The sequence below is a fragment of the Polypterus senegalus genome, chromosome 12, assembly GCF_016835505.1.
Source record: "Polypterus senegalus isolate Bchr_013 chromosome 12, ASM1683550v1, whole genome shotgun sequence".
Taxonomy (NCBI): Eukaryota; Metazoa; Chordata; class Cladistia; order Polypteriformes; family Polypteridae; genus Polypterus; species Polypterus senegalus.
Window position 1 is genome coordinate 131,267,316 of NC_053165.1, and position 27,990 is coordinate 131,295,305.

General features: G+C 38.9%; 1 protein-coding gene across 2 annotated transcripts in view; it reads right to left on the reverse strand.

Moving 5' to 3' along the window:
- The window catches only part of tln2b (talin 2b), a 679,676-nt gene that overhangs the window by 63,054 nt on the left and 588,632 nt on the right, over positions 1-27,990 (reverse strand). For both annotated transcript variants that reach the window (XM_039773443.1, XM_039773442.1), the window contains exons 44-51: positions 25,503-25,604; positions 22,419-22,538; positions 19,026-19,172; positions 11,456-11,622; positions 9,783-9,966; positions 7,209-7,334; positions 5,214-5,330; positions 1,015-1,200 (exon numbers count right to left, since the gene is read on the reverse strand). In XM_039773443.1, coding sequence (XP_039629377.1) covers positions 1,015-1,200; positions 5,214-5,330; positions 7,209-7,334; positions 9,783-9,966; positions 11,456-11,622; positions 19,026-19,172; positions 22,419-22,538; positions 25,503-25,604 — 1,149 coding nt within the window. The remainder of the gene's footprint in view (positions 1-1,014; positions 1,201-5,213; positions 5,331-7,208; positions 7,335-9,782; positions 9,967-11,455; positions 11,623-19,025; positions 19,173-22,418; positions 22,539-25,502; positions 25,605-27,990) is intronic.

The following is a 27,990-nucleotide window of genomic DNA, read 5'->3' on the forward strand; positions in this document are numbered from 1 at the left end:
ATCAGGAATCTTTGGAAAATGTAAGTGCCATTCTGCATTGCATCATCTGTTACTTTGATAAATGTCCGCATTCATGCCACATATCAGATTGTTTTAGATTTCAAAGCAAACTTAGCAAAAATCAAACTTGTTAAGCTCAAAATTGGAACATTTTCAGCAAACACGTGACAAAGTTTGCTACAAAATTCATAATACTGTGCTGAAATGTAAAAGGAAAACATCAAGAATACATTATCATATGTAAAACAAGCCAGGTCAGACTGCTGCAATGTGCCATAATGGCAGAAAGGAGCGATGAAAAACAACTGACCGGTGGTCAGAGGAAACAATGAAGAGGGGGTGCACACACTAGTAACAAACTACTGTGCCCAGGGCATTGAGTAAGCAATTGTGTACAAATGGTTTCAACACCCCAGGCCAATAGACTTTCATTCACTCACCTGCTGGAGCTGAGACTTGACCGATACTCCATTATGAGAATACCTGCTTCCTTTAATCAAGACTGTTACTTGTTCTGTTTGATACCTGTTTTTTATTATAACTTTGATTTGTAATTAGTAATTGCTTTTTTCTAACGGTCATGTCTTTATTTGGCAAGTTGCTCCTGCTGTGTTGTTGTACGATGTACAGTCTGCAATGTCACTGCCTGTTCCTGCATCAGATGGACTAGCAAATACTTTTCATTGCACTTTAAGATAGAATTGAACTGAACTACATTTATTTGAAGTTACTTACTAAGTCACATAATTTTCATACTTTTTTATTATGCAAGCTACTATTCATTTTCATGTTTATAAATCCCTTTTGTTCACAGTGTGTTATTAATTGTCATTACTTGGCTACAGTTAAGGCAACAAAGAATGAACAGAAATACAAAGACAACAGATGCTGGAGTGGAGCAGCCTCTTCAATGACTTTTACACCTCTTAATGAATTTTTGGTATATTTTATTGCAAAGTAACAGAAAGAGAGATCCAGCCCCATTCATCATTTTGAACCATGTGCATACAGTACCTTACAGGTCAGTAGCATATCAGCAATTGCCTTGCGGCTCAAGTTGGCTGTTGCTATCACATCCTCCTGTCTTGCTGAGTTGCCGGCTGCCACCGCCTTGGCAGTTGCAGTAGTGATTCCTTTTGTCATGCGTATAAATTCTTCAGGTGTTGAATTTTTTTCTGGCACCTCTTTTGACTGAAAGACCTGCATAAAAACATGTTACACAGATTTATGTAACCAAAAAAAGCCATAAACAAATTTTCTGTGCTAATCTAAACAACATTATTAACATAATGAGCTCAGGTTTCCCCAAATGAAAAGGTATTTTGCAATTTTACTAGTTAAAAATGAAGGATGAAAGACCCAAAGTGATGAAACAGCAGCTTCACTAAAGAAAATGGACAATTATTCCAGGGCTGGGTTGCTGCCAGAGCCTTCTAGATCCCCCTCATTTTCACCTTGGGGTAAAGGCTGCAGGTTCACTGGATCTTGTGTTACTTTTAGCCCCCCGGTCTAGTAATGTTTTAGAACTCTTTGGAGACAATACACTAGGTTTAGTCAAACAAGGCATGCAAGGCATTATGTTTCTCTTACAGTTCATCAAAGGTTAGTTATTGGTTAACCGTTAAACCTGAATACTCAATGTATAGGGTGGTCCAGATCTAATTATGCATTTTTCATTACGCTTTAACTTATTAAGTTTATTACATAGAAAATCACCCGAAAAATTCCAGACCATCGAGAACCGAACGAACTAACATGAAGAATCATCTTTGCGCCAAACTGGAATTCTCCCCACATAAATCAAAGTCACCCAGACGATCTGGATGTGCATAATTAGATCTGACCCACCCTGTACGTGAAGTTACATTTGCAATCTATTTTTTTTTTTAATTATTCTGTCAACTGTGATCCTATATAAGTGAATAGTTGCCTAGATCAGGGGTCCTCAACTTTTTTTTTTTTTTTCTTGGACTACCACCCGCAGAAATTGAATTGCTTTGAAGTAAGTTTTTTTTTTTTTTGGTCTTAAATTTTTTAGTACTGAATTGTTGTTAGGCAAGGGTGAGAGTTCTTAAAAACATTAAGAAACAATTTTAGAAGGCCTAACAATGTATTACAAATCGTTTTTGCATTTGCATGCCTTTGAATGTTTTTTTCTTGTGTATACCTAATCTTGTCGAGAGGTTTACTTACCTCGGCAGTGACATTCATGTCTCTGGTGACTCTTCATATGAACTTCATATGAAGTTGACGGATTAGAAGAGCATGGGGGGTCATGAGGTCGCTGGAACGGGGTGTGTGCTGTTTCTGATATCTATGCAAAATGACGAAGGTCCAAGTCTTTAGAGTCCTGGTGCTTCCTGTCTTGCTACAGTATATAGTTGCGAGACATGGACACTATCCAGTGACCTGAGATGAAGACCGGACTCTTTTGGTACAGTGTCTCCCCGGAGAATCCTTAGATACCTTTGGTTTCACTTTGTGTCTAATGAGCGGTTGCTCACAGAGTCTTGAATGAGACACATTACCTGCATTGTAAGGGAGCGTCAATTACGGCACTACAGCCATGTGGTGCAATTCCCAGAGGGTCATCTGGCTCATAAGATCCTCATTGTTGGGGACCCGAGTGGCTGGACCAGGCCAAGGGGTCGCCCACGTAACACCCGGCTGCGGCAAATAGAGGGTCATTTCCAGAGGGTGGGACTGGACTGCGTGTCTGCCTGGGGGGTTGCCAACCTGGAACTTGAGCTGTTTTGTCGTGTAGTGTAGTGTACCAGTGCATGCTTTCCAACTTGACTTGTATACCTAATGATTTTTTAATGCTAAATGTACTAACAATACTGTGGCTTGACATTGAATGAAAATTAAAAAGTTTAAAATTTCCATACTATGAATTTACAAAAAAATATACAGTTCAGAAGATTGAATTTTGTGTGTGGCAAAGAAGGAGGATTTCACCTGATTATAACAACAAATGTTGGGGATTTCACCTTAGGGGTTACACAAAATGACATGGTCATCATGGACTATTCAATCAGTCTTACCAGTGGAATATACTACCTGCCTAAGAAATCTAAGCATTCGACTTAGACCTCAGTGTTAATATTTGCAGTACACCATGTGATGCTTATGTCTTTGTTATATACAATTTGGTAAGGGATTCGTAAAAGCAGTGTGAATGTGATGCCGCATCTGTTGGAATGACAGAGAGGCATAGCAACTGGACAGACACATAGACACTTATCTTTTCATTAAGGCAAAGATACATATATATATATATATATATATATATATATATATATATATATATATATATATACAGTGGTGTGAAAAACTATTTGCCCCTTCCTGATTTCTTATTCTTTTGCATGTTTGTCACACAAAATGTTTCTGATCATCAAACACATTTAACCATTAGTCAAATATAACACAAGTAAACACAAAATGCAGTTTTTAAATGATGGCTTTTATTATTTAGGGAGAAAAAAAATCCAAACCTACATGGCCCTGTGTGCAAAAGTAATTGCCCCCTTGTTCAAAAATAACCTAACTGTGGTGTATCACACCTGAGTTCAATTTCCGTAGCCACCCACAGGCCTGATTACTGCCACACCTGTTTCAATCAAGAAATCACTTAAATAGGAGCTGCCTGACACAGAGAAGTAGACCAAAAGCACCTCAAAAGCTAGACATCATGCCAAGATCCAAAGAAATTCAGGAACAAATGAGAACAGAAGTAATTGAGATCTATCAGTCTGGTAAAGGTTATAAAGCCATTTCTAAAGCTTTGGGACTCCAGTAAACCCCAGTGAGAGCCATTATCCACAAATGGCAAAAACATGGAACAGTGGTGATCCTTCCCAGGAGTGGCCGGCCGACCAAAATTACCCCAAGAGCGCAGAGATGACTCATCCGAGAGGTCACAAAAGACCCCAGGACAACGTCTAAAGAACTGCAGGCCTCACTTGCCTCAATTAAGGTCAGTGTTCACGACTCCACCATAAGAAAGAGACTGGGCAAAAACGGCCTGCATGGCAGATTTCCAAGACGCAAACCACTGTTAAGCAAAAGAACATTAGGGCTCGTCTCAATTTTGCTAAGAAACATCTCAATGATTGCCAAGACTTTTGGGAAAATACCTTGTGGACTGATGAGACAAAAGTTGAACTTTTGGAAGGCAAATGTCCGTTACATCTGGCGTAAAAGGAACACAGCATTTCAGAAAAAGAACATCATACCAACAGTAAAATATGGTGGTGGTAGTGTGATGGTCTTTGGTTGTTTTGCTGCTTCAGGACCTGGAAGGCTTGCTGTGATAGATGGAACCATGAATTCTACTGTCTACCAAAAAATCCTGAAGGAGAATGTCCGGCAACTCTGTCTGTTCGTCAACTCAAGCTGAAGCGATCTTGGGTGCTGCAACAGGACAATGACCCAAAACACACCAGCAAATCTACCTCTGAATGGCTGAAGAAAAACAAAATGAAGACTTTGGAGTGGCCTAGTCAAAGTCCTGACCAGAATCCAATTGAGACGCTATGGCATGACCTTAAAAAGGCGGTTCATGCTAGAAAACCCTTAAATAAAGCTGAATTACAACAATTCTGCAAAGATGAGTGGGTCAAAATTCCTCCAGAGCGCTGTAAAAGACTCATTGCAAGTTATCGTAAACGCTTGATTGCAGTTACTGCTGCTAAGGGTGGCCCAACCAGTTATTAGGTTCAGGGTGCAATTACTTTTTCACACAGGGCCATGTAGGTTTGGATTTTTTCTCCCTAAATAATAAAAACATCATTTAAAAACTGCATTTTGTGTTTACTTGTGTTATATTTGACTAATGGTTAAATGTGTTTGTTGATCAGAAACATTTTGTGTGACAAACATGCAAAAGAATAAGAAATCAGGAAGGGGCAAATAGTTTTTCACACCACTGTATATATATATGTGTGTGTGTGTGTGTGTGTGTGTGTGTGTGTGTGTGTGCGTGTGTATCGATAGAGCAACATGGAATCTATAAAACAATACAGCAGGGATGCATATTATGAATAAACTAATGGAACTGGAAATAAAAAAATTAGATTTTAGTAAACATATTAATACAAGACAATAACTTTTTATTGTCACAAACATGCTAAGCAAGTAAACACCTTACAGTCTAAAGCAATTTGTGGCTATCATATTATTAGATGTCTTCATCTTCTGCCTTCACTTACCGTCACCTCTTGCTTGATGCATTCAATTGTGGCTTCAAGTGCTCTTGTTCCTCGAGTTGCTTCATCCTCCACAGCCTTAACTGTCTTTAATAAAGATGTTACATTGGTCACCATTACCTGCAAAAAACACCACAATAAGAATGAGGGGGAAAGGTGGATCTTCAATTCACCTCAATCCCATGGGAATTGAGCTTCTGTTTATGATGTGTGCTGACTTTTCTTCAAGTACCTATTTAATATTATTTCAGCAAAAATGCATGCGTTTGGCATGTTGTGTGCATGAGCAAACCACTGGATAACTGACATGTGTATTATAAGACACAAGTAACTTTTCTTTAACCCCATGGACCTTTTCATCTCATTTGCCACTATACAGCATTGGTCACTATTGGGTTCTATTATTTCATAAACTACTGTATCTCCAGTCGCCATAAAAACAAAAAACTAAAAATCTTTCTCGTCAGAGTAACATATACTTCACGCGATGCAATGTGTGCTCCAACTGACACTACTGCTACGCAGTGTTGTACTGTTTATACTTGCGCAGGTAGTTTATGTAACTCTGGAAGATTCCACCAGGTGGCAGTGTGAGACATCATCATGGTGAGTACTGGTTTGGCTTCGCTGTCTTGTGAATTGACTGACACCTTGCCACAATATCTCTGAAAAGGATGTTTAATGATTACATCCATCAATCCAGGGATGCACCCATTCTAGCTAGCAATGGGCATGAGGCAGAAACAATCCTTAGACGGGGCATCAGCTCATTGCAAGGTGCATACAAGCACACACATGTACACTAGTGTCATTTTAGCATCACCAAATCCCCAAACCTGCATATCTTTGGAATGAAACCGGAGCACACTGTGGAAATGCACCAGGAAAACATGCAGACTCTAGGCAGGGAACACCAGGGACGCAACTCCCTGCGAGACAGCAACGCTGCCGCTCCACCACTGTTCTGCCCTACTTGTGTAATTATTAACAGTATTTATTATTTAAATGAAGTTAACTCTGACGTCACGCTCCAACTTGATCACTCTGCGCCCCCTGACTTTTTGGTGGTACTGCAACTCGTGCATGCATCGCGTTAATTTCTGAGGACATGCTCAGAGCACATGTCAAATGAATGCTGGGAACACATGACAGCCATGATGCATGCATGTACGCGTTCTAAGCGTGAAGTATAAGCCGGCCCTTATGGTCAGCAATTTGTGCTACAGTAACTCTTCTGTGGGATCAGACCATAAGGGCTAGGCATGGCTCTCCACACGCATCAGTGAGCCTTGGAAGCCCATGACCCTGTAGCTGTTTTGGCCTTCCTTTGACCACTTATGGTAGGTAAATACCAAGAACATCCCATAAGACCTGCTGTCTAAAAAATGCTCTGACCCAGGTCGTCTACCTATAATAATTTGGCCCCTGTCAAAGTCGCTCAGATCCTTATGCTTGGTCATTTTTCCTGCTTCCTACACATCACTTTCCAGAACTGACAGTTCATTTACTGCCTAATATATCCCACCCCTTGACAGGTGCCATTTTAAGTAGATGATCAACTTTATTCACGTCTCCTGTCAGTTGTTTTAATGGCGTGGCTAATCGGTGTATAGGAAACAAAAAGTTTCATCAAAAAGTATCATCTTATAGCACTTTGAGCTACTTTTGTTATGAAAATGTGCTATATAAATAAATGTTGTTGTATCTGAACTAAAATTAAAAAAGAAGTTCTTCTTTGTTTCGCCATAATATCCAGCAGCCATGATTATTATTTTTCAGTATATACAAAAGTAAATTTGTATCTCTATATTATAAAAAGTCACATACTACAATATGCATTAATCTATATAAAAACAAAATTACAAACAACTAGCAATAACAGACATTATTAAGTTTAAAATTAACATGTGACAGCTTACAGTCTCCTTCAGTGTTAAAATGCGTGTCTCAACTCAGTCTGGCTTGAAATTTTCTGGTTTGATTTTATAAACACCTCACCTTTGCAGCACTCTTGAGTTGGTACATTGATGGATCATCTGCTGGTTTTCCAGCCGCACATTTTGTTGCCCCAATCAATTCTGCCAGAGCCTTGGCTACATCTTTAACGGCATTGATTAATACAACCTAGAAGAGCAAAAGCCAAAGTCACTTCTATCGCTTAACCCATTAAGTTCCAGTAGTGGGTGTAAGAGAGCTACTATGTAAAACAAAAAAAAAGACAATAAATAAAGAGCCAGGTAATCCCAGTGTCAATTACAATTCTTTAGTGCATAATAATTCTTTAGGCTTTGTGTTTTGATGTACCCACCATCTCCTGAATCACTGACTACTTGACCAACAGACAGCGGTTTGTGAGGCTGAGAGACTGTGTGTTAGGTGGTGGTGTGTAATACTGGAGCACCTCAGGGGGCTGTGCTGTCTCTCTTTCTTTTCACCCTCTACACAACAGACTTCCAGCACAATACTAGCACTTGCCATGTACAGAAATTTTCAGATGACTCCTCCATCATAGGTTGCATTAATAAAGAAAATGAATCAGAGTACAGGAAGATTGTGGTGGACTTCATTTTGTGGTGAAGGGAGAATAACCTGCAAGTCAACATGATCTAAACAAAATTCCTAGTGATGAACTACCGCCGCGCCAATGAGCCTCTGAGACCTGTCACTATTCAGGGGGAGAACGTGGAAATGGTGCAGAGCTACAAGTACCCGGGGTTCCCATGAACAAACTGAACTGGTCTGATAACACAGTGGGCCTGTACAAGAAGGGCGAGGGCAGACTGGACTTCCTAAGGAGACTCAGGTCTTTTGATGAGTACAGCAAGATGCTGGAAATGTACAGTCCATATTAGTCAGTGTGGTGTTCTATGCTACAGTCTCTTGGGAAAGCAACCTGAGCTCAAAAGAAGCACAATGCCTCGACAAACTTATAAGGAAAGCCTGCTCCATCACAGGGTGAACCCTGGTGACACTGGAAACTACTGTGAAAAAGAGAATGGTGGCAAAATGGGATGCCATCAAGAAAAAAACCCTCCATCCCCTCAAGGAGGCGCTCTCTTGGAGCAGTTTTAGCTATAGGCTCATTCAACACCGCTGTGCTAAGAGGCACCACTAAGGGTCTTTTCTGCCCATTGCTATCAGACAGTTTCATGCTTTCTCCTAATGTATTTGTTAAGTTCATTTTGAAATATCTGCACAGTATACATTTATTGATTGATTGGTTGTATTATTTATCCTGTGAGTCTGTATCCTTGTTTTTTATGTTTCTGCTGCTGTACGCATGTGAATTTTTTTCATGGGATCAATAAAGTTTATATAATCTAAATAAAAATAATAATAGTATACCTATTAATATTTACCCCATTACACAATGTACAAACAGTATTATTTAATCTTAAATGTCAATTGAAGATTTTAAATTTATAAGAATTGTCTGTGACACTTTCCATAAGGTATAAATTAACCATTTGGCCCTCTGATTTATCAGGCGTATCAGAGTATAATTCATTAGGCATCAAAAGCTGCAGCAAACCAAAATTGGCATTACCCTCTTTTCTGAGAAATGGCATGCGAGGCTGTAGCTGTGGCTACACTCCTTGTGGATGAAGCCTAAAATCAAACTCCTAAAGTCAGCCAAAGAGAACTTCTTACAAATTAAAAGATTAATTTCTCTGAAGAGCAGTGGGTCTCTTTCAGGTAGGGAGCTTCTACTGTAGATGACTACATCTGATTAGACAGTATCAGTAACAAATGAATGACATCATTTTAAGCACATCTGAGACACACTAAAGCAAGCAAGAGGTCAATGGTAAAATGCCCACTCCTTCCTTGACAATCCTGGGACAGCACTAGCTTCCTGCTCTTTCTGCATCAGGTCAGTCCAGACTCAGCTTCTGCTTTCTGTAATGGACTCCCTGTTGCAACAAAGACTTGAGCAACCCAAAGACAGAACCTGGTGCTGGCCATCAGTACTGGAGTGTAGCCTGTAACCAAGCTGGGAGAGGATGCTGGGTTGTGGCCATTGTCAGTGAGGTTCACAAGCAACAGAGACTACACACAAAGCAACAAGCAATGAAAAAACAGCTTCCTGTACACTAACTTTCAGCAGACTTGTTTTATACTAGAAAGAGAGGATCACTATTTGAAATCTTAAAAACTGTAACTGTATCATCGGACAACTTCAGCCAAACTGAGACAAGTCTGCAAAGAAACACGTTTTCTCCAAGTATCTCAGTGGATATGTTTGTGTTGGTTAAGCATCACCTTGAATTTTATTCTACCAGGACTTGGGATAAACAGAAATCATGGATTAAATATGGAGTTCTATTGTATTTAACTTAGTTGCTCTATCATTCTATCATTTTTGGATACCTAACATTAAATTATAGCTGAAATTGTAGTTGGGGTTAGGGGTAGGGTTAGTACTTGTAATGAATTAAGCATTCATGCTGAGATAAATCAAATACATAAAAGACAAGCAATGCCAGGTAAGACATGGCAATGAAAACAAAGACAATACAGTATTAAGGAGCCTTTCGCCAGATGCTTCACCTTGTATTTATTCACATTTACCTGTGTTTCAGGGTCATCCGAGCCAATGCTGGCAGCTCCTAGCTTCACAACATCTGTCAATTGGGTGATAGTTTTGGCAGATGACTGTGCAGCCTGGGCCAGCTTTTCCTGACTGGAGGCTGCACCCGACACTAACATTTTTGTGTCTTCAACTAAGGCCTTGGCAGTCTTCAAAATATTTTCTCTGAAGAATAAGAAAGGAAAGTGTTGTCATCATTAGTCCATTCATTTTGAAATCTCACATCATCATAAACATATAGTTAGATTAAGTGAAGATTCCAAATTGGTCCTTGTGTTAGTATTTAGAGGCCTTGCGTGAGGCCTTGCGTGAGCCCTTTGATGGTAGATGGTCTGTCCAGGGCTGGTCCTTGCCTTGAACCCAGTGTTGCTAGGATTGGCTCCAGTCTCCTTGTGACAATAACTCGAGGTCTGAGAATGTATGTATGTGCAGTACTTGTAAGCAAATTGACCAGGATGGCATAGATAAATTCCAACATTGCTACTTTAGTCTGAATTTGGAGCACAGACATAATACATGAGATTATTAAGGAGAAGACAAAATAATAGGATAAGGAGAAATACAAGGCAGCAAAAAATATATCAAATAGAAAAAAAGACACGTGCACTTCATAGATTGCACATATTAAATAATAAGATGATGTTCTCTGTGTGTTTAACAAATCTGCATTTATATGTGTACCAGTTCAGTGTTTAGTCATTGGTATAATCAGCACTTGTAATTTAAGTGAGAACTGTTCACAGCGCTTTGCACACTGTGACAAGCACTATACAAAAAATAAGTTTCAAGAAGTTACTCTCATTGTGCAAGCATTTACTTTAAGCCTTAAGGTAAATGCTGTAGTGGTGGATACAGGAGAAAGTTGGGTGAAATTACATCTTTTATTGGCTAACTAAATAAATTACAAATGCAAGCTTTCGAGGCAGCTAAGGCCACATCATCAGGATCATCAATAAAATTATAAGACAGTATCATTCACAATAATAACATGTTACTAGCCAAGAATTGTGCTGTTCTGTCTTCTAAAACGCACATGTGCTATTAGTGTTCAGACTGCCTCCTGGTGGACATCTTATTTATAGACAAGTACTTTCAAAATGAATACCAAATTGCTAAATTACATTACTGGCAGAGCACTAAAAGATGATGTAAATAGCACTGCAGCTTATTGTAATACAGTAGGTGAATTAAATGATGAATTTGACATCTATATTTCTGCTTTTAAGTTTACTAATTTGTAGTGAATTTAAAATATTAATACAAAAAAACTTGTGACTTTTGAATATGCAAATGTTACGATGCTATATCCACCTGGGTTTGAGTCCAGCTCATAATCGTTCTTTGCTGGTATTCTACATATTCTCTTTGTGTCTGCATGGGATTTCCTTAAAGTACTCCAGATTTCTGAAGACCTCGTCTAACGTGTGCATGTTAGGTTATTTGGCAAGTCTTAATCTTTCCTAAACATATTTTGGTAGCCCCCCCGTGATCTGAATTGGACTAACGTTAGGTTACAGTATGTTTAAACAAACACTCTGGAGACTATTAAAAGATGAAATGGATTAATGTATATTAATGAACTTGCTTCTCTGATTTTAAGAACAAAGTCACAGATATATTCTTTGATGCCTTTAAATCCACATCTATTTCTAACCTGTGGTCAGCGAAGGACTCCTCATTTTCAGCATTTAAAGTGCCTGCAGAGGCAAACATTATTGTAGTATCCAAGTCAGCAATAATCCCTGAGACGGCGCTGGCTGCAGTGATACAGGCCTGAGTTCCTTTATTGCCTGCCTGAAGTGCAGAGAGAACCACGGAGACCTGGGAAAAATAAAACAATACCATTACAAAGAAAACCAGCTTTGAGGATCTTACTTCTGTTCACTACTGTAACTCTTTACTTTGTTTCCAAAATCCCTTGGTTTATATGTAAGCATTATAAGTAAACACTGATTTTGTGGTATACACAGAAACTGAGGATACCATAATAGGCTCAGAATAGATACTGATATGTTTAAATACATATATGTTTACAGAGTCATCATTTGACATGGATATTACACACACAGTATATACTGTATAAATAAATAATATACATATATACACATATACATAAATATATATACATACATATATATATATATATATATATATATATACACACACACACACATATATACTGTATGTATACATACATACATATATATATTATATAGTTTACTATCAAATAATGCAAAGAGTACGCGACACGTGTTTCGCCCTTATTTTGGGCTCACCAGGTGTACACTTGCGGGGATTGAACCTCGGATGTCAGCATCAGAGACGAAGTCCCTTTACGCTGCGCCACGGCGTGTAGTTTGTTTATTTGACAGCCTGTAGATTGGAGTAATTAAATTCATAGCATCCGTGTTCGGAGTCCATACATACATACATATATATACATATATACAGTATATATACATATACATACATACATACATACATATATATATATATATATATACATGCATATATATACTGTGGTCCCCAGCCCAGCAGGACGAGAGGAGGGCTTGTGCCTCCTCCAGACCAGGAGGGGGTGTCCGTCCTGGTTATGTTGGGGGCCTCGGGTAAAGGGCTTGGAAGCCCAGCCCTGTAGGGACCTTGGCCACCGCCAGACGGCGCCCTGATGCTGGTATATCCCGTGTGGTCCCCGGCCGGGGCTGGAGCCCGGCCAGGACGCCCAGGAGGACCAGAGGAGGGCTTGTGCCTCCTCCAAACCGAGAGGGGGCGTCCGCCCTGGTTATGCTGGAGGCCTCGGGTAGAGGGCTTGGAAGCCCAGCCTTGTAGGGGCCCATGGCCACCGCCAGGCGGCGCCCCAGTGCCTTATTATCCCGGGAGCCCGGCACTTCCGCCACACCAGTAAGTGCCGGGGGGAAGACGACCGGGTACGCAGCCGCACTTCCGCCACACTGGGGTGTGTCCGCGGGAGATTGCCGGGAAGCAGCTGGAGCCCATCCGAGTTCCTATAAAAGGGGCCGCCTCCCTACAGTCATTAGTGGAAGTCGGGTGGAAGTGGACGGAGCTGGAGTGAGGACTGGAGGCGGCCAGGAGGAAAAGAGGCACAGGACTGTGTACATTGGGGGAATCGGTGCAAGAGGCACTGGGGTTTGTGCACGTGACTTGTTTATAAATAATAGTTGTAAATAAACAGTGTGTGGTGACAATATGATGTCCGTCTGTCTGTGTCCGGGTCCAAGTTCACAATACATACATACATATATATATATATTTATACACATACATACATATATACATATATATATACATATATACATATATATATATATATATATATATACATACACACACACACACACACACACTACTGGTGGAACATTTTAGAAGATCTCAGTTGAAAAAATAAGCAGTAAACTGCCAGAAGTTTACATTTAAAGTTTATGTTAACAAAACTGAAAATGCTTTTATGGAAATGCACAGTCTAATTTCTTAATGTTTACTGAAATCAAGGTGTAGCATAAATAAACAATGGCAAATAAAAAAATCTGTCAAGGAATCATTAAGAATACAAAAGTTTATTCAACAAAGTAGCCAGCTTTTGCTGATCTAACAGCCAAACGTCCTTTCATCAGCTTGATGGCGTACAAACACCCTGCGTGATGAACTGAAGATTTCAAATTTTGATTCATTAGTCCATTAGACTTTCTTCCAGTCTACAGTAATCCACAGCCAGTATTTCAAGGCTCTATTTTGTGACTTGGGTTCTGCCAGATGTCTTCCTATCAGAGTTTCTTCCAGTTTACAATATTGCCTTTGCATTGTGTGGGGCACCACTGCACTCATGGACACTTTGATTTTTTTTTTTTTTGCAATTTCTTTAAATGAAAGGCCTGCACATCTAAGGGTTTAGTAACAGTATGTTCCAACTCTGCTTTAAGAAAGACTGAGGGGTGTTTAAGTAATCAACCAAAGTTGGGATACCTGTGCAAACTGTTTGCTTCAACTTGCAAGGATTAGTTTACTTTGATTACTGCAGACCATCTGCAGGTTGTAACCTATTAATTGTTCCCTGAAGAAGGCCCATTTGTAATATTCTGAAATTTCCTTATTTTTAGTTTTTGCTAACCTAAACTTTAAGTTTACACCCCAGCCAGTTTACTGCGTACGGTTTCACCATTTTATGTAATTCATTGCATTTCAACTGATTAAATTTGAAGAAAAACTGAGGTGTTTTAAAACTTTTAACCAGTAGTGTGTATGTGTGTGTATCTATCTATCTAATCTATATATATATATACTAGGGAGCTGTGCCCCCTACTAGCTCCACTCGGCAACCTCACAACTACCACCCCTGGGGGTGCACTTCTTGCTAGCCACTCGTTTCTCTGAAGCTCACGTTGTGAAGGGGGGGTTGCTGAATGCACACTAAAGAGATGTGGACAGATTAGCTGCTGGCTGCTACCGAGCTGCGTGATCTGCATGTCACGCTGTGCGACGATCATTTAAAAGCCTGTACAGCAGTTGTCATTTTGTCTCACTTCCTCGTCTCGTGGGACATTGAAGTGTCCCCGAGAAATTGTTTGTAAGTAGGGTGTGACGTGCAAGAAGTCTTGTGGGACTTTAAAGTGTCTCTCTGAGATGATCTTGAAGATTTTTATATATATACATATATCATATGTGATTGAGAGAGAGAGAAAAAAAAATTTAAATGGATACATTTGCCATTATTTCTCATTAGTCTACACTCAATAACACAGTCTACATTAGTAACCAAGTATTCAGACTCCTAGATCACCTCTGGAAGTAATTACAGCTTCCAGTCTTCTCGGCAAGTCTCTGAAAGCTTTGCACACCTGTATTTCTGCAGTGTATCACATTCTTCCTGGCAAATCCCTTTAAGCTCTGTTAGATTGGATGGGAATTGTCTGCAAATTGTCATTTTCAGGTCTTGCCATTGAAATCTGAGCTTTGGATGGGCCACTCAAGGACAATACAAGACTTGTCCCAAAGCCACCACAGCATTGTCTTTGCTGTATCCTTCAGGTCATTGTTGTGCTGAAAGGTTTGAAGTTGTGTGCAGTCTGCAGCAGGTTTTCAGGAAGGACTTTTCTGTATTTGACTGCATTCATCCTTCCCTGAATTCTGACCAGTCTCTCACTGGTAATCACCCCTATAGAATGATGCTGTCACCACCATGCTTCAGTGATGGTATTAGGCAGCTGATAAGCAGTGCCTGGTGTTCTGCCTAAAGAGTTCCATTTTTGTCTACTTAGCCCAATCTTTTTCTTCAAGCTGTCAGAGTCATTTAAAGGTTGTTTGACAAACTCCAAGCTGGTTGTCATGTGTCTTTCATTCATGAGTGGCTTAGGTTAGCCACTGTACTATAAACATCCTTCTGACAGGTTATCTCATCTCAGCAGAGGACTTCTGAAGCTCTTCAATCATCCAGTTACCATGATCTCTTGCATACTGTAGCCTTATATTCCTGTTTGGTTTTTTTTTTCTGACAGAAGTAGAACCTGGTGTGTTCTTTTGCTGTAGCCCATCTACTTGAGAGAGGCTCTTCTGCACACCACTGCTGTAAAGAGCTATTGTTAGAGTATTTGTGGCCATTCTCCTCTGATCGCTCTCTTTAATAAAACATTTAAGCGTGAAGAACTGTCAAAAAACAAGTGCATTTTGCTTATTGTTCAATCCTAAGTAAACTCTACATTCTGTAATGCATGACAATCTCAGGACAGTATATCAGAGCTGAAGAAATAACCCTGTCTACCATGGACAACCACACCATGGTCAAAGCCTCTTAGATCACGGCTTACTATTTCCGATTTCTGCATGAGAAATGGCTATTAAACATATGTGCATGTTTTGTATTTTATTTCTAAAGACGATGAGCCTTAGTTATAGTTCTATTGGTTATATGAATGCTTCAGAAGTACAAAGTAACAACTCCGCACTTTTCTGTATACAATGTTTGTTTTTTTAGCAAGGGCTAATATTGTTAATTTACTTGATCTCCTTACATTTGGATATGCTGCATACAATTGCACATGACTAAAACATTCCTGCTGTTTATCAACTCTTGCTTTTTCTAGTGACTGACATTGACTTCAATTGATGGCCACTGCAAAACATAAATTTAGAGATAACTAGTGTATTTTGAATTGAAACGGGTAATCACTAGGAACAATGGGTGCTTTAACTATTATTATTATTATTATTATTATTATTATTATTATTATTATTATATGTTTATGCCTTTCATTTGTTTATGTTGTCCACTTAAGGAGTATTTGCCATACTTTTCGTCAGTTCTATAAACAAGCTTCTATTTTTTTTGCCCCAGCCAAAACCAGACAATAAATTTGTAACAATGAATCATGCTGTACTTCAATTAATTACAAACGGCAATATTGTTTAGAGGCTGCATATTTAGATGATGCAATGAATTAAATGTTTTAATGTTGGGAATGCTTCCTGTCATGGTTGAAGTAAAACATAATAACAGCCAATAGTATTGCTTGGAGGCTTCTTAAATGATTACTGAGGGGCTGCATACTTGCCCACTTCAAGCACTGGTTTTCTCCCCATAATTCTATCATAGTAATGTATTTGTTGGTAGAGAAAAGACGACATGGGAGTCTGAAATGTGAACAATGAAGGGAAGAACTTTTTATGAAGGAGTAAAGCTCAAAACTGGAGAGAAGCAAGGATTGTAAAGAAGGGAGCAAGTAAAAAGAAATAATATTGTGAACTACAATATATTTATGATTGTCCAGTCCTCTCCCTTTTGGTTGAGTGGGATTCATTAACTGAGCTGTGCTGGTATTTAAAATGGTGCTGTCGCTACCTGCTTGCATTAGATGCAAAGAAACCACTTTTTTCTGTATTATTGCCTGTCTTCCTCCCAACCCTATTCGTGCTGTAATGGGAACAAATCTGACCTGAGCTTCACAAAACCTTCCTCGTCCCACTCTACAGCTCTCCCACATATAATCCCGTCCAGTGGTGGAAGTGAAATTATACAGGACCCCCTTGAAATGTGTTTTAAATTTCACATGACATTTTAGTGTAGTGGTCCTCCTTAGAGATCGGAGCATGTTGATTTTATTACATATTTCAAGGAGAAGGGTGTGGGGGGGTGTCACTACTGGAATTGTAGTGCATTAATTTTAGTATATGATTACTGAGGAGCAGTGTGGGAAATGGAGATCATAGTGTGTTGATGTTAGTACATGAAAACAAAGAGCCCTTCAAAGCCATAATCCCCACTCGCCCAAGCCTCCTCTTTTCCCTGTGCAGAACACCTCACTCCTTCCACCCTATTTCCTGTGCTCCTGTTCTGCCGCTGGCCTTTACTTGCATCCATGACAAGCCCCATAACTCTGTGCAGTCCATTCTCAGTGTCGTGCCAATAAAAGGTGTTAGAATAGCCCCATCGCTGTAAAAATTATTTTTGTCAAATATTGAGAAAATAAAAAAAAACACATGTCAGATAATTTTTTTTTTTTTTTTTATAAAACCACTACATTTCAAGTGAATCTCTCAAGGCATTTATTGCGAATCTGGGGTATTTAGTGTTTCTGTTATGGGGGAGGGTTTACCCATAAATGTGGATATATCGAATTGTCCTTTCTTAGCAGGTACCTACTACCCTAGACGTACCATCTTACTAAATTTCAGCTTTTATCTAAATGGGTAAAAGTACTGTTGTTGATGAATAATTGAGTGACCTTTGCATTATATAACAAAACACTGCAACCAGATACTTTATTGTTTAGAGGAGTGGGCTACTTGTGTTAATAAGAACAATGTATATTTATATAATTTGTCTGTCATATTTTGGTGCACAATATTTAGTGTTTTTTTATGGCTCAGGAGACCATACAGCTTCAAGGCAAAATCACAGCCCAGCATCGTAAATGCAGCGTGACCTGTTTCACATTGCACACTGACAAGGAGGAAAAACCTTCTTGAACTAAGCATAATGATGATGGCATGAAGTACAAAAGTTTGATTGAAGGTTTAACCTACATATTCAACTCACTGTGAGACCCTTAGAAAGTTAGTAAATCACTTCTCAGCCACTGCTATTATTATTTAGTCAGGCATGATGGTACTGGGTAGGGCAGTACTACCTGTTATCTGCGATAGAAGAGTTTCCTTATATGTCCTTGTTTTATATGCATTTGACTTGAGAGACACTGAATAACTTCCAGTGGGAACAGCTCCCTGTGGTGCACATGAAACTCCACCAAAGCATAACAAGAATAGTTCTGTCATGATGATGACTCAGAACACAAACAACACTGGGGGAATTTTGGCACCGTGGTTATTTTGGAATGGATTTTATGACCAAGAAATTCTTGCTCATTTTAAAATTGTTTAGATTTTTTAAACGATCAACACCTCTGCAAACTGTGGGGGAAAAAAGGGAAGGACACATTTATCTCTTTTGACAGTACTGTCCATTATTAGTGTACTTTTGGATGTACAAAGTGCATAAAAAACACCTTCACATCATGATTTGCTGTCACAAGATATTTTCTCAAATGCTCTTTGATTTCTTTAACAGCTTATTTCTATTCACATTTTTATTTCATCGCTTGTTCAAACTTTTATAGCCGAATATATGTGTGAGCATGAGATCATGCTAATATGCCTCAAAACCTTTTTTTCTCTTCTCAATACTTCTTACAGAACAGCCTGTGCCTAAAAGAAGGTGCAGTGGGATTAATTTCACATTACAGGAAATCTGTTTTTGAAACTTCTCCTAACAAACAAATAAATAAATAAAAAGACTAGGCTTCAAACCATCCTAGATGAGTACTGGAAACTTCTCTGTGCTCCCATCGGCAGTTGACATCACTCTACAGACAATGCAATGTTGTTAACATGTGTGCTATTTTGTACTATTTTTTTTAAAGGACTAAAAAGATTTGGACATGCATTAACATGACATACATTAACTTGACTATCTTGTTTAGTTGCTATATTGTAAAACTTCTACAAAAATAAAGAGCAAACAAAGAGCAAACATCTATCCATACATTTCCCTAAACCTGCTCATCATGGAAAAGATAAACAAGTAAAATGTTGAAGTCTTTGTTTTAATTGTGTACATATTAATTAATAATAATTAATAAATTAATAAATATAATTAATTAATTATTAAGGTAATATTTCAAGAAAAATAGGAAAGGAGTACCGAGAGAAAGGAATACCTTTTCAGTAACAGCACGGGCACATTCAATGAGCTCACGTTTGGTGAAACTGTCTGTTGGAGTAATCTGGAGGGCACCTGCTTTCTGGACCAGGAAGATACACCCATGACCCAATTCCTGAACTCTCATCTTTATTTGGAATCCAATCTGAAAAATGAACGTAGGCTTAAACCAATGTGTTTTATATCCCCCTCACTGGGACTGTAAAAAAGTCATAAATAGAAAGCCATGCAATGTCAGAAGTCTCACTTATAGTCAGACACTTTAAATGATGCTAAAATGATAATAAAATAGTGCAATGATTAAATGATCCAGTTTCAGACTTCACATGGTACATTTGGCAGGTTTGTCCCTTGAGTACTACAAGCTCAGGGCACCAGTAGCTTACTTCTCTTTTTCAAGGATCATTAAAATTTAATTTCAAAATGTGCGTTTTTAATGATACCTTAAGGGATACACTGTACTTTTTTTTGTTCCAGCACTTTATCAGGTTAGTATGCTTCTTAGCAAGGCTCCTTAACCCATGGGTCCCTGTATTTGCACACCGATAAGTGCTGCTCAAATCTGCTTAAAATACTTGTGCCCACCCCTCATGTCTAATGCTGCCAAGGAAGGTAATGTGTGATCATTCTAAATATGGGTTCAGTTTGCTCAAAATCCAAATTAAGTTCTTAAGAGAAATTCTGTTCTCTCCTGCATTATCAAAGAGCCATATGGTTTGTTAACATGATTTGTGGAGAGGCTAAAGTTAGCTACTTAGTCACACTTGCTTATTGGTAAAGGTCTGTGGTAACATGAAAATTCAATATTTTAAAAGACACACACTGATGTTTTAAAGTTTGGAAAGATTTGAACATAATTCACTGTGCCAAAATGCCTTATATTTTGCATAAACAATGCTGACATTTTAATGACTTCCAATGTGACATTTCCTTCATGACAAAAAAAGTACTTTTCCTGGACAAATAATACATTAAAAGTATCAGGTTCTCATTATTTCTACTGTATGTTTAAATTGATCGGCCTATCTGGAAATAAAACTGACACCTATAAGCACTTAAACAGTATTTGTAGTGGCATGCAAAAGTATTCAATTCCCTTGAAAGTCATCATAATTTTCTGCATGAAAAAAGATTTGTACACTTACTGTATATACTCACATATAAGTCAGGTCTTGCAACCCAAAAAATCAATCATAAAATCAGACACCGACTTATACGCCCGTTCAAAAATGCGACACTTATTTATTTATTTATTTTTACATCATCTTGCTTCCTTAAAATCTTGCACCAGTTTCTCAGACACATCGAATTTTGTTGTAGCAGTGCAGTTACCAATTTCTTTCACCACTTCAATGACTTTTAATCTAAAACCAGCTTCATACTTTCTTCTGAGTGAACGCTCCATCATAGATAAGAGATGCTCTTACAATAAAGGTGTATGAGGGTATGAGATACAAAAAACACAAAACAGTGCAAACGTTGTTTCGGAATAGTTCGGGTATTACCATATGGTCACATAGGCACAATACATAGAAAAAAAGGCAGTGTGCTCCGTGTTTACTCTCTCAGGTGGGCATTGGCATATCATAATCTCTTGGACCAATTAGCATGAGTTTTCCGCATTCGACTTATATGACCGACATAAAATACTGGAAATTATACAGTAAAATAAAGCCCTGACTTATCTGCAGGAGAACTTAAATGCAGGTATATATGGTATTTATCCATTTAATATGTTTAATGTGAACTCTTCTGCTGTAACAATACATCTCTAAAATCAAAATTAACCATTTTCTGTAGATATTTAACTGAAGAAATAACACTCCAAAATTAGTGTTTGCTTAAGTATTCAAGGCCTACACATTAATGCTCTGTTGACAACCCTTCTCCTGCAATAACAGCCTTAGTTCTTTTGGGGTAAGTACAGTATGTGCCAGTTCTGCACATTGTTCAATAGGGATTCTTCCCTTTTCTCTTCCTGGCAGAATTTATAAAAATCTTTGAGGATTTTGGGATGGTGCCTCTGGACAGCAGTTTTAAAATAGTGCCACAGATTCTCAATAAAGTTAAGATCAGGGCTTTGACTTGGCCATTCTAAAACAATCACCTTTCTGTTTTCAAGTCATTCCAGTGTTGCTTAGGCCTTATGTTTATGGTCATTGTCATGTTGAAAGATGCATTTTTTTCCAGAGCTGTAGATTCATAGCAGACTACAACAAGTTCTCCTGCAATATTATGTGGTATTTGTGTCCATCCATTGTCCCTTCAACTCCAAGCACAGGAAAGCATCCCCATAGCATGATGCTGCCACCATCATATTTCACTGTACGTATGGTGTTTCTTGAAGCATGGGCAGTGTTAGGTTTAACACTACACAAACCTCTTTGAAAAGTTCTGTTTTGGTCTCATCTGACCATAAAACCTTGTCCCACATCTTATCTGGGTCTTTCTCATGCTTTGTACCAAATGCCATTTCTACTTTTACATGGACCTTCTTTTATGTGGCTTCTTACTTGCAACACTCTCATAGAGGCCTTCACTCCACTTTCAGCCAAAGAGGATTGCAGACTTCTGAGAGTGATGGTTGGATATTTGGTAGCCTGTCTCACCAGTCAATGTCTTGCTCAGATGTTTAGTTTTGAGGGACAGCCTGTTCCAGTAAGATTGTGGGTGCTGTGATAAACATTCCATTTTCTGATGATGGACCCCACAGTGCTTAACTTTTCAATATTTTTTTTAGACATTTCTTGTCAATGACTTTGTTTCTCCCATCAGCAGAATGCTCCTTTGTCTTAATTTTTGCAGTGATTGTCCAGAAAAACGATGGCCTTACAAAGGGGGCTTTTAATATCTAGACAGATATAAAGGACTCACAAGTAGTATCTAATTATGTCTAATTACGGTCAAATGACTATCATCTTTGTGGGGTTTGTGATTCATTTTGATTAATTTATCACTTGTGTAAACCTGAAGCTACCAAAGCACAGAGGTTCAAATACTTATGCAAACACTACCTTTTGAGCTTTTCTTCAGTTAAATATCTACAGAAAACAGTTTATTTTGACTTTGGAAATGTATTGCAATAGCATAAGAGTTCACTTTAAAAATACTGAATGAACAAATATGTGTGCAAATTATTTGTCATGCAGAAAATTATGACTTTCAATAAGATTGAATACTTTTGCACACACCTGTATTATTTTAATTTCACACATTTATAAACCAGTTGGGTTTCTCCAGGCCCCACACCCAATGACAGATTTTAATATGGGATACCCAAAGTGCTGTCGATGAGACCAATGCTTTTGACCCACACGTTCCAAAGGAGTTAAATTAAACTGTTTTTTAGTCTTAGAGGGTAGCTGTGCCAGTGAGGCTCTAGGTCTCTTACCTCTTCAGGCTCTGCTGTAGCTGCTGCCAATCTGCCTTGTTGTGCCAGGTGCCCATAGTCTGTGGTGACTTGAGATGCCAGACCTCCCAGTTCCTCTGGGCTGGTTACAGATTTAGTCATCTAGATAAAACAAATGATTTTTTTTTTTTAATTTTAGAGGTATGAATGTTGAAATGACTTTTACAAACTGTATACCTAACATTTGTCAGAACAGCTGGTACTAGCATACAGAATATTCATGTCATGTTCATTATACAAACCAAAAACTACAGTAACTTTTAAAATGTTCATCTGAGAATTAAAAAAAAATGAAACATAATTTCAACTTGATATTACAGAAGCAATCTAATAGATTTCAAGGGCTTAATAACATGTATGGATTAATTACCTCCATAACTATTCCATACCCTTTGGGATTAAGTTATGGAGACCAAATGTGTCTGTAAATATTTAACACTCAATATTACAGTGCATCCGGAAAATATTCACAGCGCATCACTTTTTCCACATTTTGTTATGTTACAGCCTTATTCCAAAATGGATTAAATTCATTTTTTTCCTCAGAATTCTACACACAACACCCCATAATGACAATGTGAAAAAAGTTTACTTGAGGTTTTTGCAAATTTATTAAAAATAAAAAAACTGACAAATCACATGTACATAAGTATTCACAGCCTTTGCTCAATACTTTGTCGATGCACCTTTGGTAGCAATTACAGCCTCAAGTCTTTTTGAATATGATGCCACAAGCTTGGCACACCTATCCTTGGCCAGTTTCGCCCATTCTTCTTTGCAGCACCTCTCAAGCTCCATCAGGTTGGATGGGAAGTTCCGGAGCACAGCCATTTTAAGATCTCCAGAGATGTTCAATCGGATTCAAGTCTGGGCTGTGGCTGGGCCACTCAAGGACATTCACAGAGTTGTCCTGAAGCCACTCCTTTGATATCATGGCTGTGTGCTTAGGGTCGTTGTCCTGCTGAAAGGTGAACCGTCGCCCCAGTCTGAGGGCAAGAGCGCTCTGGAGCAGGTTTTCATCCAGAATGTCTCTGTACATTACATTACATCTTTCCTTTTATCCTGATTAGTCTCCCAGTTCCTGCCGCTGAAAAACATCCCCACAGCATGATGCTGCCACCACACCATGCTTCACTGTAGGGATAGTATTGGCCTGGTGATGAGCGGTGCCTGATTTCCTCCAAACATGACGCCTAGCATTCACACAAAAGAGTTCAATCTTTGTCTCATCAGACCAGAGAATTTTGTTTCTCATGGTCTGAGAGTCCTTCAGGTGCCTTTTGGCAAACTCCAGGCAGGCTGCCATGAGCCTTTTATTAAGGAGTGGCTTCCGTCTGGCCACTCTACCATACAGGCCTGATTGGTGGATTGCTGCAGAGATGGTTGTCCTTCTGGAAGGTTCTCCTCTCTCCACAGAGGACCTCTGGAGCTCTGACAGAGTGACCATCGGGTTCTTGGTCACCTCCCTGACTAAGGCCCTTCTCCCCCGATCACTCAGTTTAGATGGCTGGCCAGCTCTAGGAAGAGTCCAGTTGGTTTCGAACTTCTTCCACTTACGGATGATGGAGGCCACTGTGCTCATTAGGACCTTCAAAGCAGCAGAAATTTTTCTGTAACCTTCCCCAGATTTGTGCCTCGAGACAATCTTGTCTCGGAGGTCTGCATACAATTCCTTTGACTTCATGCTTGGCTTGTGCTCTGACATGAACTGTCAACTGTGGGACCTTCTATAGACAGGTGTGTGTCTTTCCAAATCATGTCTAATCAACTGAATTTACCACAGGTGGACTCCAATTAAGTTGCAGAAACATCTCAAGGATGATCAGGGGAGACAGGATGCACCTGAGCTCAATTTTGAGCTTCATGGCAAAGGCTGTGAATACTTATGTACATGTGATTTCTCAATTTTTTTTATTTTTAATAAATTTACAAAAATCTCAAGTAAACTTTTTTCATGTTGTCATTATGGGGTGTTGTGTGTAGAATTCTGAGGAAAAAATGAATCTAATCCATTTTGGAATAATGCTGTAACATAACAAAATGTGAAAAAAGTGATGTGCTGTGAATACTTCCCGGATGCACTGTATGTTTATGAAAAACTGACCAGGCCAAATGACTTTAGAATGTTCATGAATGATGTTGTTTCTTTTAGGAGTTACCAAAGTATAGATTTGATATACTAAAAACACAAATCAATAACATTTTCAAATTGTGATAATGTCTCATATTAAGTCAAAATTAGCTAATTATTGGCACAATTAAATCTAGAGATCAAGGACCGTTGGGTCAAATCTCAGCTGGTGGAAAGATGAAGTGCAGGGTCGAAGTTGGGGGTGAGATGGGAGTTCTTCGATGGGGTACTTATGAGATGGACAAGTGGGCAAATAAGCCCACTGATGCAGTAGGAAAGCCTTGAAAGCAGCAGGGTGTTTGTTCTGTTGTTCAAGTTTGCCTTTTCCTCCGTCTTTCCCCTTTGACTATCCCTGCCTGATGTGTTTAAATGAAACCAAAGCACCACATTTCACATTTGTGGCTCTGCTGATATGTTAAAAACACGCAAATGTATCCTCTCCTGTTACAAACCTATTAACTGTTACAAATATATTATAGCGATGCAGATTTAAAAGCTTAACTAAAAACCTATTTGAAACTCTTTAAAATAAAAAAATATGTTGTGAAAAATATAATACAAACTCAGTTAATACCAGATGCTTCTTTTAAAGGAGAGACCATTTAGATTTCAAAGTAAACAAGAATATTTACAAACTGAAAATAAAAAGTATCCATTAGCGGGCACAGTAAAAGACACAAAAATGTACCCCATAGTCAGTCATATCTTAAATTACAGCAAAACGTCAACTTCAAAAACCACATTCAGTAGTGGGTTTCAGACTTCCACCCTATGAGGTCATAAGAACAAAATCCCTCAAATGTATTAAATTCTGATAATATAAGAGACTAAGTAAGTAATAAAAACTTTACGCTGACATTTACTGTCACAAATACAATAAATAAATAAAATCTTATGAAACTCAATAGATCACTAGAATTTAGAATTCAACATACCATTTCCTGAGCTGTAACTGCGATGGCTTTGGAGTACTTCACCATAGTGGTCTGGTAATCGACAAATGATCCTTCTGGCTCTGGAGGTGTTCCCTCATCCAGCTATTCAAGTCAAAAATGTAAAAGAAGTTTTCAGGTACATTATTCAATAAAAAATTGATAAGATGCTATACATACTGTACACCTGACCTGCTTATTTAAAATATAACAACTCCAGCTCATGTGTCGATCCTGCCCAAGAACAGGTAAGAGAAAAGTAATGGAATCTTTCAACTGCCATCCTAATTTGCAGCAAATAAGTTAGAATAATTGGTGAGTACTGCAACCCTCGGATTTCCATGTGGTACTCATTTAGTTTTTTAGTTCCCATGTAAATATACAATAAATATTCATTGCAGACATCTGAAATGGAGACTATGGGAAACCGACAGAACACCAGAGTGAATCATATTAACTGGGTCATTTCCAATTCAAAACCAGAAAAATCTGCCAAGGCTGATAAAAAACAGTTGTAATAAGAGCGATTAAAAACATCTCTTAAATATTACGCTTCAAACAGTAAATACAGTTCCACTGTACTGTGTGCCTTCAAGAAAAATGTATCTACTCCATTCACAGTATTCCATTTGTTTCCATTTTTCTTTTTAAGTCCTTATATGACTGGTATTTGGTAAGGTATCATAACAAACATTTATAAAAATTATGAGCAGCAGTTTTACATAGTTGATAAGCAAGAATGATTAGTAGACCATCTAGAAGACAAAAGATCATGGTGAGCATTCCTCTTTAACTTGCTGTAAAACACAATTGTGTAATAATTAACTAAGTGGCAAGTGGTGGTCCCTAGCTTATGTTTTTCATGTTTTATAGAAGGTGTAGGTTTCTTCCTGCCAAGCAATATTGTTGGCATGACATACTACAGTACCTCCACATTAATTACTAAAAATAAATCATGAGGTTGGGCTATCGTTACACCCATAAATGACCAGTAGCTTAAGAAGCAACATTAATTTTATTTCCAATGCTGAATAACATTGTCACAGGAGGCAGCCATTCCATCTGCACTTAAGAACAGGTGATCCACTTGAAGCTAAGCATGTACTGGTCCATCCAGTACTTGGATGGGAGACCACCTAGGAAAAGTTTGGGTTGCTGCTGGAACAGGTGTTGGTGAGGGAGTGCTTACCCTGTGGTCTGTGAGTGGATCCCAATGCCCCAGTGCATTGATGGGGACACTGTGCTGTAAAAATGGTGCCGTCCTTCAGATGAGATGTAAAACCGAGGTCCTGATGCTCTGTGGTCATAAAAGATTGCTGGGCATTTTTCAAAAAGAGTAGGGAATATCCTGATGTCCAGGCTAAATTGCCCATTATGGCCCTTACCATTCCCTGTCTCTAACCGGCTCTCTCTCTCTCACCATTTTACCACCTAATAGCTAATGTGTGGTGAGCGTACTGGCACAAAAATGGCTAATGTTGCATTATCCAGGTGGGTGCTACAAATTGGCGGTGGTTGCAGTGGTTCCCGTTTCTCTATGCAAAAAGCTTTGAGTAGGGAGTAAAGAGATACAGCATCTCACGAAAGTGAGTACACCCCTCACATTTTTGTAAATATTTTATTATATCTTTTCATGGGACAACACTGAAGATATGACACTTTTACAATGTAGAGTAGTCAGTGTACAGCTTGTATAGCAGTGTAAATTTGATGTCCCGACAAAATAACTCAACACACAGCCATTAATGTCTAAACTGCTGGCAACAAAAGTGAGTACACCCCTAAGTGAAAATGTCCAAATTGTGCCCAAAGTGTTAATATTTTGTGTGGCCACCACAACTTTTCAGCACTGCCTTAACTCTCTTGAGCATGGAGTTCACTAGAGCTTCACAGGTTGCCACTGGAATCCTCTTCCACTCCTCCATGATGACGTCACAGAGCTGGTGGATGTTAGAGACCTTGCACTCCTCCACCTTCCGTTTGAGGATGCCCAAAAGATGCTCAATAGGGTTTAGGTCTGGAGACATGCTTGGCTAGTCCAGCACCTTTACCCACAGGTGTGTTTGGAGTCGTTATCATGTTGGAATACTGCCCTGCGGCCTAGTTTCCAAAGGGAGGGGATCATGCTCTGCTTCAGTATGTCACAGTACATGGTGGCATTCATGGTTTCTTCAATGAAATGTAGCTCCCCAATGCTGGCAGCCTTCATGCAGCCCCAAACCATGGCAATCCCACCACCATGCTGACTGTAGGCAAGACACATTTGTCTTTGTACTCCTCACCTGGTTGCTGTCACACACGCTTGACACCATCTGAACCAAGTAAGTTTATCTTGGTCTCATCAGACCACAGGACATGATTCCAAAGGTGTCAACTAAATAAAAATCAGTAAATGTTTTACTCCTGAAACTTAGCTTTGCCATAGTTCCCCATTCAAAGGCTATCCTCCCCTCAGGTTTATGGGCATGCAACCCATACACCACATCTACAG